The following is a 13,104-nucleotide window of genomic DNA, read 5'->3' on the forward strand; positions in this document are numbered from 1 at the left end:
TCCAAACAGTGACATTTTATTAAAGTTCCAAAGATGTCTCTCTATCCTCTAGGTGTGGGGTGAAAAGAGAGAGAAAGGGAGAGAAAGAGAAAGAGTATGGCTAGTAGATAGATCCCAGGCCTGGAAATCAGAAGGACCTGAGTTCTAATCCCATCTCTGCCACTCATCTGCTGTGTGACCTCAGGCTAGTGACTTAACTTATCTGTGCCTCAAGTTACCTCTTCTGCAAAATGGGGATTAAGACTGTGAGCCCCAGGTCTCCAACCTGATAAATTTGCATCTTCCCCAGCACTTAGTATAGTGCCTGGCACATAGTAAGTGCCTAACAAATACCATTAAAAAAGGGAGAGAGATTGCAAAACAAGACAGAAAGACATACGCAGAGGGGAAAAGCATGAATTTAGGGAGTAAAATACCTATTTCCTATTTAACTAAGATTAATAGCTATTAGCTGAATGATTTTAAAAGCATTTGGAGGAAACAGCGTGGCTTAGTGGAAAGAGCACGGTCTTGGGAGCCAGAGGTCGTGGGTTCTAATCCTGACTCCGCAACTTGTCTGCTGTGTGACCTTGGGCAAGCCACTTAACTTCTCTGTGTCTCAGTCACCTCATCTGTAAAATGGACATTAAGACTGTGAGCCCCACGTGGCACAACTTGATTATCTTCTATCTACCCCAGTGCTTAGAACAGTGTTTGGCACAGAGTAAGTTCTTAACAAATGTTATGATGATGATGATTAAATGTTAATTGAAGGAGTTATGTCTAAAACTTCCAAAATGCTGTGACTATGTTTTTCAAAGAAAATCTGACTTCCAAATAATTTAACGTCAGTTGTTACTTTGGTGCCTTAAACAGAACAGATAAAAAGAGGACTATATCTTTTAATAACTGAAGAAAATGGTTGACTAGAAATTTCCATAAATGGTTCAAATACAACTTAAAATTGTCTGCGGGCAGGTCTATTATCTTCCAAGTTATTTGAGAAAGTTTCCCTTTTTAATAGACTTACTGAGCTCAGAATATCCCTTTCCACCTTTTTGGCACACACTCTCTTCAGAGCATAATGTTAGCTATTTGTGCGCAGGGGAAAGGAGGATTCAATGAATAGAAAACCACAGAATTAATTAGTTTTTAGTACAGTCTGAACTTTTTATGACTAAATTCCATAGAAATATTAACACAGCATATTTTTTTATTGAACCGAGCCCTAAAATTAAGTAATGGTTTTATAAATCTTCGGGGAAATCTTTGGGGGGTTTTTGTGTTGTTGTTGTTGTTGTTGTTGTTTTGTTTTTAGCTGTGTCAATTCAGTCTTCAACAGGGTAACCATGGATGGCTCCATAGAGATTTTGTGAATTCACCATACAAATTACATTTAAAGTATGAAAAATGCTGGGCAACTTAGCTGGATGCCAGAACATAACATTTAAAAAATGATATGTTTATGCTTTGAGCTATTCGGTACAGGACGCAGGCCAATTTTGCTTTTCAAAATCATAACTTATTTTCTATCAACAGAATATAAATTAGCCTCCTATAAAAATGACCCCTTTTAGTGCTAATCACTCCTAACGGCTTTTCGCCTTCTGAATATTCAAGGGGTGAGTTTTGGTGGCCAGGGCCTATAAAAAGGCTCCATTTGCCAATGTGTGAACTTCATTCTGTGCGGTGCCATTAGCACTAGAGGGTTTTTTTTTTTATGCTCCACTGGGGATATGTATCTTCATTCAACTGGAAGCCACTTAGCCTGTCAGCATGTGGTAATGGGGAGCCCACTGACCCAGCTGCTTTAGTTAGTTTTACACCACCAACTGGCTAAGAGCAAATTGTATATTTTTTCTAGCAACAAAGTGTACAGTGCTGAGAAACAATTTGGGAGTTTATTTAGTGTTAACACAACTTGCTTTATAACCTGTTTGTCAAACATATTTTTCTCATAGGACCCACTTAGAAAACCATTTCTTTTTCACAGACCTAGAGATTTCGGCCGGCAGCTTCAAACCTCCGTTTCGTTAACCCTTCTTTATCTGCCTCGGATCTCAGACACACAGCCTGAGTATACAAACTTTTTCCAAAGGTCCTGGGCAAAAATTTTAAATGAGGTTACGATGGACGTGAAACTGCCCAAGAAGGGTGAGCCTCCGCTAACCTTCTCAGAGAACATTTACTGATGAGGAGAGTGGCAGGGATGACAACGGTAATGTCGATTATAGCAATGCAAGGAGAGAGAAACTTATTTTGAAGTGTGCCCTGGTGAAAAGGGCACAGGTTTGTTAGTCAGGATACCCGAGTTTTAGTCCAACTACTGTGTAACCTTGGGCAAGTCAATTAACTTCTCTGTGCCTCAGTTTTCTTATCTGAGAAATAGGGATTATATACGTGTTCTCCCTCCCCCTAAGAGTACGTGGTCCCCATAAGGGACAGGGACTGTGTCCGATATGATTATTTTGTATCTACCCTAGAGCTTGGCACCTAGTAAGTGGTTTAAAATTATCACATTTAATATTATCTGTAAAATTATCTGGAAAAGCAGCGTGGCTCAGTGGAAAGAGCCCGGGCTTTGGAATCAAATCCCAACTCCACCAATGGTCAGCTGTGTGACTTTGGGCAAGTCACTTAACTTCTCTGTGCCTCAGTTCCCTCATCTGTAAAATGGTGATGAAGACAGTGAGCCCCCCCGTGGGACAACCTGATCACCTTGTAACCTCCCCAGCACTTAGAACAGTGCTTTGCACATAGTAAGTGCTTAATAAATGCCATTATTATTATTATTATAAAATGGGGGTAAAATGACTCATCTACTTCCCTCAGACTGTGAGACCTATGTGGGACAAGGAATGTGCCCTATCTTTTTGTTTAATCGTGATTGTTAGATTGACCCAGAGTGACTGACTCATAGTGAGCACATAATAAATGTCATAATTACTATTAGAAGCAGTCTCCAATCCACCCATTATTCTGAGACATTCTGGGAAACAATAGCAGGACGGAGGAAAATGCAGTCGGGAGGGAAGATATGCGAGAGGGAAGATGTGCTTGGAAAAAAAACAATGAAAAGTTTAAAAAATCTTACAGTAAAGAGTCCAACACTATTTAAATATAAATGGTTTATTCCAAATAAGGCTGTTTAGTACAAATGACGGTTTGAACAATATGTCCAGTGCATGCATTTGCCTACATTCTCTTGTCAAAGTTTTCCCATTCAATCCAAGTTGAGAATTTTCACTCAGCATCAAATCTCCATACAAATATATCGTGCCGGTGATCTCTTTGAGGGCAGGGACCAAGCCCTTGATTTCTATTTTTCCAAGGGTCTAGGACAGTGCTATGCAATTCAGTATGTGCTCAAAATTGCTGTTGATGATCATGATGATGACTATACTGCTTTAATTTCAAATATAAATGACAGGGTATTCACATGATCAAAAATCTAAAAGACATCACATTTACTTGCATGCCTATCGATTAAGACATAAAATAATTGAACACCTCACCTACGGAGCCAGAGAAGTCTGTGTTCCTGATGGATGTGGAGGTGGGGTGGGGCGAGGATTCTTCCCTTCCTTCCCTCTCAACAGGGTAAAGGTATTGGGAATGGTTCTAGCAGCACCCATGCGCAAATGGGAGAAAATGGGCCCCACTGGCCCCTCTTCTAGCCAGAGACTTGCCCACGTCTTTGCAAGCGGCTATTCCGCCCCCAACTAAGTCAGACGAGAGCTTAGAAGCCGGCAAGCAGAAACTGGCAGATTCTTGACCATTGCCAGGATACCGAAGGGGTGGAGGAAGTGAAAGAAACCTTGAAGACGAGAATGGGAGAAATGTCATTTTAACAGCCAGTGGGATTTTGTGTTGTTCTGGATGATGCTTTAAATCTTAGTTCTTTCAAAACAGAAGCAGGCCAGTATCTTCCAGATCCACAATGCAAGTATTTGCAGTGTTGCGAAGTGTTCCGTGGTACATAAATTAACAATACACAAGTAACTGTGTAGAAAAAATAAATTTACTGAGAAATAAATAAATGAATAGTATATCATAACAGGAGTACAAAAAGAGTTTCTATACATATATATATATATATATAATATATGAATGGAATATATAAATAGTGTTTGTATAATCAAAAGACCTATATGACAGTAAATATTTTACAGGGTTTCTGCTTTCAGTTTTGCACACTGAAATACTGATGACATTTAGGATCTCCTATAACCTCTGGTGATCCAGAAATCCTCTTGCCATTTAACGGATGGACACACCAGCATAGAACAGGTTCCCCGTCCAGTGAAGTTTCACACTAAATGAGAAGAGAAAGAATTGGAAAAACTCAATGCAAACACATAGTCAGCAGCATTCCTGTGTCCCATCCAGGGTCAGCTCAGTATCCTGACCCCAACAGTGGCTTGGAGGAAGCATGTGATGCATTCCCTCCTTGAATTTCTCCTAACCCTTATTGGATTTACTGGTATTTCCAGGCTGCCCATATAAATAAATGATAGTTCAGATGAGGAATTTAGCAACTTGGACATTTTAGCTCTTTGCTGCACAACACTGAGAGGTACCCCTAGGGTCCAGTGACTATCAGAGAAGTTTAAAGTAACTGAAGAGTAGTCATCTAAAAACAGAAAGCCTTCTAAAAAACAGAAAGAATTCTAAATCAGCCTAGCTAAAAAGTCAGGTATCGTCAAAACCGCAAAACATGTTCTGTGACTTCTTCATCTTTCTTGTCAGGGGCTTTGAGAGATTAGGTCATTTGATTTTCATGGCTGCATTTTCAGAAATAAATTGTTGAAATCTTGCCCGGCCCTGCTATCGCATCAGTTCCTCCCTCTGGGATTAGAGCATAGATGCTGGAGATTCTGGGAAGGGGAAGATTTATTTGGATTTGTCTGGGAGTCTAGGTTCGCCTCCGGTCTGTCCTCATTTTTACTTGATGTTTTGAACTCACATTTGAGTTTCCATGGTTTATCGGTGTTCATTACAGACCCTGCTCTGACCAAACACTAATAATTAGACAAAATGGACCACTTGATATTTGAAGACCTAAGGGAGCATTTGCTTCTCTCACCAGACCTAAGTCCAGTTCAAGCAGAGAATTCAGGAGACCACCATATCCTCACAGCCTCCTTTGAGAGTGTATTCACGGTCCCTGAACTGCACAAGTTTAGCTGTGAATCCACTGGGGGCTTTTTCCCTATAATCTTCATCTTCAACCTCCTGACACATGGAATTTTTTTAATAGATTGCTGCTCTTATGTCATTTCTGATCACGCCAAGGAGATAGCCACATATTTCTTCTGATAAATAGAAATAGAGGCTAAACCACCGAATACTTTGCTCATGGTAAATATTAATTTCCAGTTTATCACCTCACTCATTGTCGTGTCAGAATGTGATATCCCACGTCAATTGTCAATTATCAACCCATTAATCAACCGGTGGTATTTAGTGAGCACTTACTGTGTGCAGAACACTATACTGAGTGCTTGGGAGAGCACCATATGAGAGTTGGTAGATATATTCCCTGACCACAAGGACTGGACAGGACAACAAACCTTCATGCCATAGTAGAAACAGCAGGCCTGGGATATAGGGGACCTGGATTTTAATCCTGGCTCCATGACATGTCTGCTGTGTGACCTTATTTTGTTAATAATGTGCATCTAACATTATTTTTATTTATTCTGATGACCTGACACCTGTCCACATGTTTTGTTTTGTTGCCTGTCTCCCCCTTCTAGACTGTAAGCCCATTGTTGGCGAGAGACCGGCTCTATATTTTGCCAAGTTGTACTTCCCAAGCGCTTAGTACAGTGCTCTGCACCCAGTAAGCGCTCAATAAATACGATTGAATGAATGACTTCACTTCTCTGTGCCTCAGTCACCTCATTTGTAAAAATGGGGATCAAGGCTGTGAACCTCTTATGGGACAGGGATTGGGTCTGATCTGATTAGCTTTTAACTATCCCCAGTGCTTAGTACTTACGGCTTAACAAGTGCTTGACTAATATCATTAATAAATAAATTGCAGTCATGTTTTTAGGAGGTCTTTATAGACAGAACGGTGGTCTGTCAGGTATGGGGAAGAAGGGGAGTTGAACCAGGGGAACAGGATGAGCAGGAACCTGGAGGTGGGAAAAATGGAGAGCAGGATACAGTTAGATTAGCTTAAGAGGGAGAAGAGAAAGAGCTGGGGAATAGGGGGTGAAGACAGTCTGAAGGTAAGGCGTGGTGAGTCGTCAGAGAGATCAAAGGCCATAGGAAGGGGGGGGGGGGCAAGTAGGTGATGAATTAATGGCTTCTGAAGAGAAGAATGGAGAATGGAATTCATTCATTCATTCAATCGAATTTATTGAGCGCTTACTGTGTGCAGAGCACTGTACTAAGCACTTGGAAAGTACAAATCGGCAACCTATAGAGACGGTCCCTACCAAACAACAGGCTAGCGTGTTGCTACCTACAGGTACCAGAGGCCGTGCTTACGTGTGCTTAAAATGAAATATAATTATCTGTTAATGTGTAACAAATTCAGCATGGCTCAGAGGAAAGAGCCCGGGCTCTGGAGTCAGAGGTCATGGGTTCAAACGCCGGCTCTGCCAACTGTCAGCTGTGTGATTCTGGGCAAGTCACTTCACTTCTCTGGGCCTCAGTTCCCTCATCTGTAAAATGGGGATTAAGACTGTGTGCCTCTCGTGGGACAGCCTGATCACCTTGTAACCTCCCCAGTTCTTAGAACAGTGCTTTGCACATAGTAAGCACTTAATAAATGCCATTATTATTATTATTATTGTTATTAAATTCCAGAAAGTGGGTAGTGTCGGTGAATTCTGGGTTTTACTTTCAGAGGTATGTCATCTGAAAGCATGTATTTACAGCATGTATTTCAACTGCATCCAATTTCACACAAAGATGGGGTCGTTTTAATGGGCTGGACCACCAGTCCCAAAGATAATGCTTAGAAGAAAAAAACCTACCTGTTTGCTATGATAAAACCCATTCTTGCTGCAGTTGGGCAAATAAAACTTGGAGATCTCCCCTTCGGGGCTCTGATAAATTGCACTTAATCTGTCAAGGGTTTTCTGGAGTTCCGTTTGACATGGATTCTAAAAGAACAGCAAAGCAGGAGAAACAAGCAAGTAAATGAAGAACCAGGATGCATCAACAAGTCTTATCACAAGTAAATCATCAAAGTCATTAACTAAAGATTTTAAATTAGTACAGCACTCTGCATACAGTAAACTCTCCATAAATACGATTGAATTAATTTTGTATTTCAGTTTTAGAAATATAATCATGTTCCTAAGCAAGAGAAGTTGTTCCTTTCAACCCATTTTATCTTTCTACTATATTCTATTTGAGTAGTGTTAACAGGATTTCCTTCCCCTACTACAGATACTTTTTCAAAAAAAAAAAATTCCCTCCTTCTTTACCCCAAGTAGTGACATGTCCCTGTTGCGTATTAAAAGGCAGAAAAACAACGAATACTTTTTGACTGACTGGCTGAAAAACCAACCGCCCAGCTATATAACTGGAGAATCTACAATTCAAAATAAAAAAAAAATAATAATAATACTTAAGTTATTTGTTAAGCGCTTACTTAAGCGCTGCTCTAAGCACTGGGGTAGAAACAAGGTAATCAGGCTGCCCCACGTGAGGCTCACAGTCTTCATCCCCATTTTCCAGATGAGGTCACTGAGGCACAGAGAAGTTAAGTGGCTTGCCCAAGGTCACACAGCAGACAAGTGCCGGAGGCAGGATTAGAACCCACATCCTCTGACTCCCAAGCCCGTGCTCTTCTTGCCACTAAGCCACGCTACTTAAAAAAAATATTCCAAAAATGGGATTTCATTAAGGAAATCTCCTAACATAAAACGTGGAATTTACTTTTGTGAAACTGCTCCGGATAAATGATTCCAATTTCTAATCTTTGGTGCCCTCAAGTGGAGATTTTATTCTAAAAATGCCCTGGGATATTTACAGAATAGTGCAGCCTAGTCAAAGAGTTGATTTTATTGCATTTTTTTCAGACAACCTCATTTTTCTACATTGATCTAAATCTTTCCATCCTGGTTTCGAGAGAATTTAGAAAAAAAAAACTGCTTCCATAACCCTTTATTCTAGAAATTCTTGTCCCATCGTATAAGAGGCAGCATGACTCAGTGGAAATAATAATAATGATCCCGGGCTTTGGAGACAGATGTCACGGGTTCAAATCCTGGCTCCGCCAACTGTCAGCTGTGTGACTTTGGGCAAGGCACTTAACTTGTCTGTGCCTCAGTTACCTCATCTGTACAATGGGGATTAAGACTGTGAGCTCCACGTGGGACAACCAGATCACCTTGTAACCTCTCCAGTGCTTAGAACAGTGCTTTGCACATAGTAAGTGCTTAATAAACGCTATCATTATTATTATTATAAGAGGATAGATTCAAAACAAGGTGCTACTTCTCTGCCTTGTTTTATCATACTCATAGAGCCAACTTGGGCCCGCTGTCTTCTAGACTGTGAGCCCGCTGTTGGGTAGGGACCGTCTCTATATGTTGCCAACTTGTACTTCCCAAGCGCTTAGTACAGTGCTCTGCACACAGTAAGTGCTCAATAAATACGATCGAATGAAAGAATGAACTTAATTTTTTTACAAGTGACGGGAAATGTACCTTTTGAACTTTGAACAAAACCTGTAGGCAGGAAAAACTCCATCTTAATAGGAAAATCAAACATACATGCATTTTCTATAGGGTTATTAGGACTTTACCTCTTTTTTGTTTAGACCGCTATTTCTCTCTGCTCTCATGCTTTCATAAAAACTGATGGCATTCCAGAGAGCCGGTTTGTCATGTCCACTGGCAAAAGCCAGGTGATAATTAGCCAGCAGTTGCTCCTGTGTCATTTCAGCACTTTCAGGTGTTACGTTTTCAGGATCCTCAAAATCACTTGCCTCTGCAGAAGAAAGTAGAATCATTTGGGTTGTGATGATTGACGCATCAATGTTCAGAGCTGCTAGCTAAAGAAAAAACATTCACGCTAGCCATTTCTCTAAAGGAGTGGATTGAAAATGCTTGGAGCTTTTCCATTTGCTTTCAAAGAGGTTGGCTCTGTGGAGATGCATCCACGGTTACGATTGGATTTGGTCCTCCCTGCCATTCTGAGTGCTAGTCGCTAAGTTATTTTGGTTCCAGATGGGAACACTATAAAGCTCATTGAGGTCAAAAGGAGAAAATCAATGGATCGCGAGAACACGTCCACCTCTTTACCAGTCTACCTGAGGAGAAGATACACAGGCCTGGAGGAGAGAATCACCTCTTCCCTCCAGGCATTGTCACTGGCACCTAGCAGGTGGGGACCAGCAGCTTCTGGAGGATAATATCTGAATGAGCAGAAAGACCTCTTTGACCCAATCATCCAAAAGCCATAACAGTTCCAGGCGGAAGCTTGGGGTATATCCCGGCTGGGGTGGAGAATTTATGAGGGACGAAATAGAAAAATGAGTAACCAAGACTTTCCTGGGCCTAAGGATATGTTTGAGATATCTGTTCTTTCTGTTCATTCTATTCAGGCTCTGCTCTGGAAGAGAGAGCTACATTTAGTGGCTATCTTTGGGAGGCAAAGACAAGACTATGCCAGTGTAGCATGCAAAGTAATTTATGATGAAATGAGAAACCACTATCTCCAAAGCTATATCATAATATGATTGTGAAAAAATGCATATTTAATTTTTCATTTCATTGAGTGGACTTTGACAAACACAATGAAGGGCAATACATAGAATCAATAAAACATTTCTGACCAAAAATAAAACAAAAAGAACAGAAACTCCTAACAGTTCCTTAAGGCTGAGGTAGCAGGACATCAAAAGCAAGTTTACTCTTTGCTGATAAGATTTGTTTATAAAGAAATGCACAGAAAGGGCAAACCAACAGTTCAGAACTTGTTTGACCTATTCAAATAATTGGCCAGAAAGCTTAAACTCCTATTTGGAAACATCATTTTTAGGACCCACCAAAAATGTGGCTAGCTGAATAGAACTATGCTTTTGGGGAATTTTATTTTGCAAAGTCAACTTTTTTTGAATTCAAGAAAGCATTAAGAAAAGTAGGTCATTCATTAAGGCAGAAGAAAAAGTTTCTCAAGAAAGTGTCTTTATTCCTCGTCTCCCTTGGAGATTTATTGAATATGTCGAATGTTAAATATTCTGAAAAACCTAATAGCCAATTTAAAGTGTACTAATGTAAATTGAAACAACCAAGTAAAAGGAACAATTTCAATCACTTACAAAGCAAAGAAGGGGATTTGGACTCTCATTTTATTTTCCTTTATAGTGTGTTTAGACAAATATTAATGTTCTGAATGATTTCTTTCTCATATATGACCTTCCGGGCATAGCAAATTTATTCGTTCATTCATTCGATCCTATTTACTGGGCACCTACTGTGTGCAGAGCACTGTACTAAGCACTTGGAAAGTACAATTCGACAACAAACGCAAATGCAAATGTGAAATTGAAAGACCATCTAAAAAGAAAGGATTTAAAGAATAACTCCCTGAATATATATTGACTGGGTATTCAGGCTCTAGCTGCCCTCTCAGGTTCTATCTTGCTTGAGACCTAGAAAAAGAGGTCTCTGCTGTAAGCATAGCGGATTCCACGGATGTTAGATTTTGGACATGTGTGTGTGTCTGAGAGTCCGCAAACGTGAATTCTAGTCCTAGTTCTGCCACTAATCCACCACGTGGCACACGGTTTTCTCATCTGGAAAGTCGGGATAATAACATCCACTTCTTACTTCACAGGGGTAGTTTGAGGATAAAATGTTCCAAAAGTTCTTTGGAGAAATAAAAGTTTTAGAGAAATTCCATTAGTAACATTATTATTTACTGAATCTTTAAATCTAGCTATGGTGTGGTAACTGATCAGCCATCGCTATTCTTTGTGGATGTCCTTATCATTGTGATAATGGGTATTATTGGGCTGGCTAGGTTATTTACACGCTGAAAATGCCAATGTGGGGAGGTAAAGAACAAAAATATACATTAGATTTTAATGATGTTTCCCATCATTTAGATGTAATCAGCAATAGATGCCAGAATCTGAAAAATGGCATTTAATTGAAAGGGAAGGGATTTTAACAAATAGGAACTGGAACAAATTTGAAACTCAGTTCATTCTTGAAATTGTGGCTTTCTACTTCAATGGTGAGTTTTCATTCTACCAGCTCTGTAACTCTTTAGTGGCAATTCTGAAAATTAAGACAGTGAAAAGAAATCAGGAATAGGCCCTTGGGATTAAGGAGAAATGGTTTTGAATATGAACTGGCAGTTTAGCAAATTAAATGGCAACTAAGTTTAGTCGGGGCTAACCAATACCTGCTTTCCTTAAATCAGTGATTTATCTGTGAAATTCCAGGGAAGAGAGAAGGGGGCAAGGAAGGGATTTTGAAGCAGAAACCCTAAGCAGCAAAAGATGACCTTTACTGGCCAGGGGTCAATAGTAGAATCCCTAGAGCAAAACACTCAGACTACAATTTAGTGCATTTTTCTTTCTCATCAGATTGAGAGTGAGTTAATTTGGTTTGGTTAGTTGAGGACTTAAAATCCAGAGAACATTTTACTCACTCCGGAAATCATAGAATATGTTCCCAGGCTCGATTGAAACACCGGTCCCGTCCCTGGAAGCATGTCCTGAATTCCAGGGATCAGATTCCCCTCCGAGGTAACTAAAGATTTTCTCTAAGAATTACACAGGATGTGAATCAGCCCAGGACAGGGCGCTACTAAGTGAGGGGAGAGGAAGTGGTACTTCCTTAGCTTCCCACTACAAATAAATGACCGCGTGAACACGTGAAGCAACAATGGTGAAGTTCTTTGAAAGAAAGGTACAACATAAATACCAATCATTGTTTTTATATAGTACATGAATGGAAGAAGGATTTTTAGCCTAAACTCTAACATTATGTTCTATAAACATCGGTTGAGCACAGAGTGTAACTACGAAACGTATGTTACAAAGCAAATTCCGAACACGTATCCGGCAGTCTGGAGTCCCGTCCCAAGCCAGAGTCCTACCCTTTAGCTCCCATCCAGTTTTCACTCTCCATTTTCCCCATTTTCCACCCTGGGTCATGGTTCACAGCACGGCTTCCCTGATTGCTGCACTACCGAAGTTCCTCGAGGGCCGGGATCGCGTCTACCAACTCTATTGCACTGAACTCTCCCGAACGCTTAGTACAGTGCTCAACAGATACCACTGACTGATGGGCATCCCCAATCCAAACCGCAGTGTCCCTTCAGAATCCTTCCCCTACGGCATCCAGAACGACACTACAGGGAGAATTCAGGGGAGGGGGCCGAGGTTTACCGAAAGCTTCCGTGCTCCACGACTCGTCTCCTTGGGCTTGTACGCAGGTTCCTTTCCCCTGGAGGAGGGCAGCAATAGGTTGGGCATCCTCCTGACGTGCCTGGCATTTCAGACCCTTGCCACACCGCGCCGTGTAGACGCCACACAAGCTTCCCAGTTTCAACGCGCAGGCCTGGCAGCAGCTACAGCCGGGCTGGCGGGCCGTCTCTGGGCAGCTAGCTGTCACAGGCGGGCACAGGGCCGTCTTCTCCGCTGTGCAAGGGGCACATCTGATCGGCTTGGAGACGGAGCTGGCGAGGAAGGCGCCGAGCAACAGCAGCAGCAGGAAGTGCCGGCCAGCGGAACAGCAGCGCGGAGAGCAGCAGAGAGTCGGCACTGCGGGCATTACAGAGACGAGCAGGCCCAATCTAGGCGGATCTTCTTCGGTTCAAAAGCTAAACAGAGAAGATAACTGGGTCTGGGATGCCGAGTTGAGCGATTTATACAGAATTTGAGCTGTCAATCTTTAACTTCCTGTTAACTATTAGCTGAGCAAGGAGATGGGTAACATCAGGTTTCATTGGCAGATTGGATGGGCCCTCCCCTCTGTTTTTTCTCTCTCTTCTCCCTCCTCAGTCAATGGTACAAAATACTTTTGTTTTTCCCACCCTCCCAAGCTGCCTGAGCAAACTGGAGGTGGTTTATAAGATTGGTCTCGACTTTTCCTCCTTGGCTTGTTTTTTTTCCCTCCCTTGAAATTCTCCTGGCCTAGA

At 41.3% G+C, this 13,104-nt stretch overlaps 1 protein-coding gene across 2 annotated transcripts; it reads right to left on the bottom strand.

The window, feature by feature from the left end:
* Positions 1-3,871: 3,871 nt before the first annotated feature.
* Positions 3,872-12,794, bottom strand: IGFBP1 (insulin like growth factor binding protein 1). Of its 2 annotated transcripts, none has more exons than XM_038760620.1 (4): positions 12,353-12,794; positions 8,753-8,937; positions 6,972-7,100; positions 3,872-3,981 (listed from the first exon to the last, which is right to left on the bottom strand). In XM_038760620.1, exons 1-4 carry the CDS (start codon positions 12,735-12,737, stop codon positions 3,964-3,966), a joined length of 717 nt encoding a protein of 238 aa, XP_038616548.1. In that variant the 5' UTR covers positions 12,738-12,794; the 3' UTR covers positions 3,872-3,963. The 2 variants fall into 2 exon arrangements, with proteins under 2 accessions (XP_038616548.1, XP_038616547.1); XM_038760619.1 differs by lacking the exon at positions 3,872-3,981 and adding an exon at positions 4,096-4,294.
* Positions 12,795-13,104: the final 310 nt, after the last annotated feature.

The sequence above is a fragment of the Tachyglossus aculeatus genome, chromosome 18 (assembly GCF_015852505.1).
Source record: "Tachyglossus aculeatus isolate mTacAcu1 chromosome 18, mTacAcu1.pri, whole genome shotgun sequence".
Lineage (NCBI taxonomy): Eukaryota > Metazoa > Chordata > Mammalia > Monotremata > Tachyglossidae > Tachyglossus > Tachyglossus aculeatus.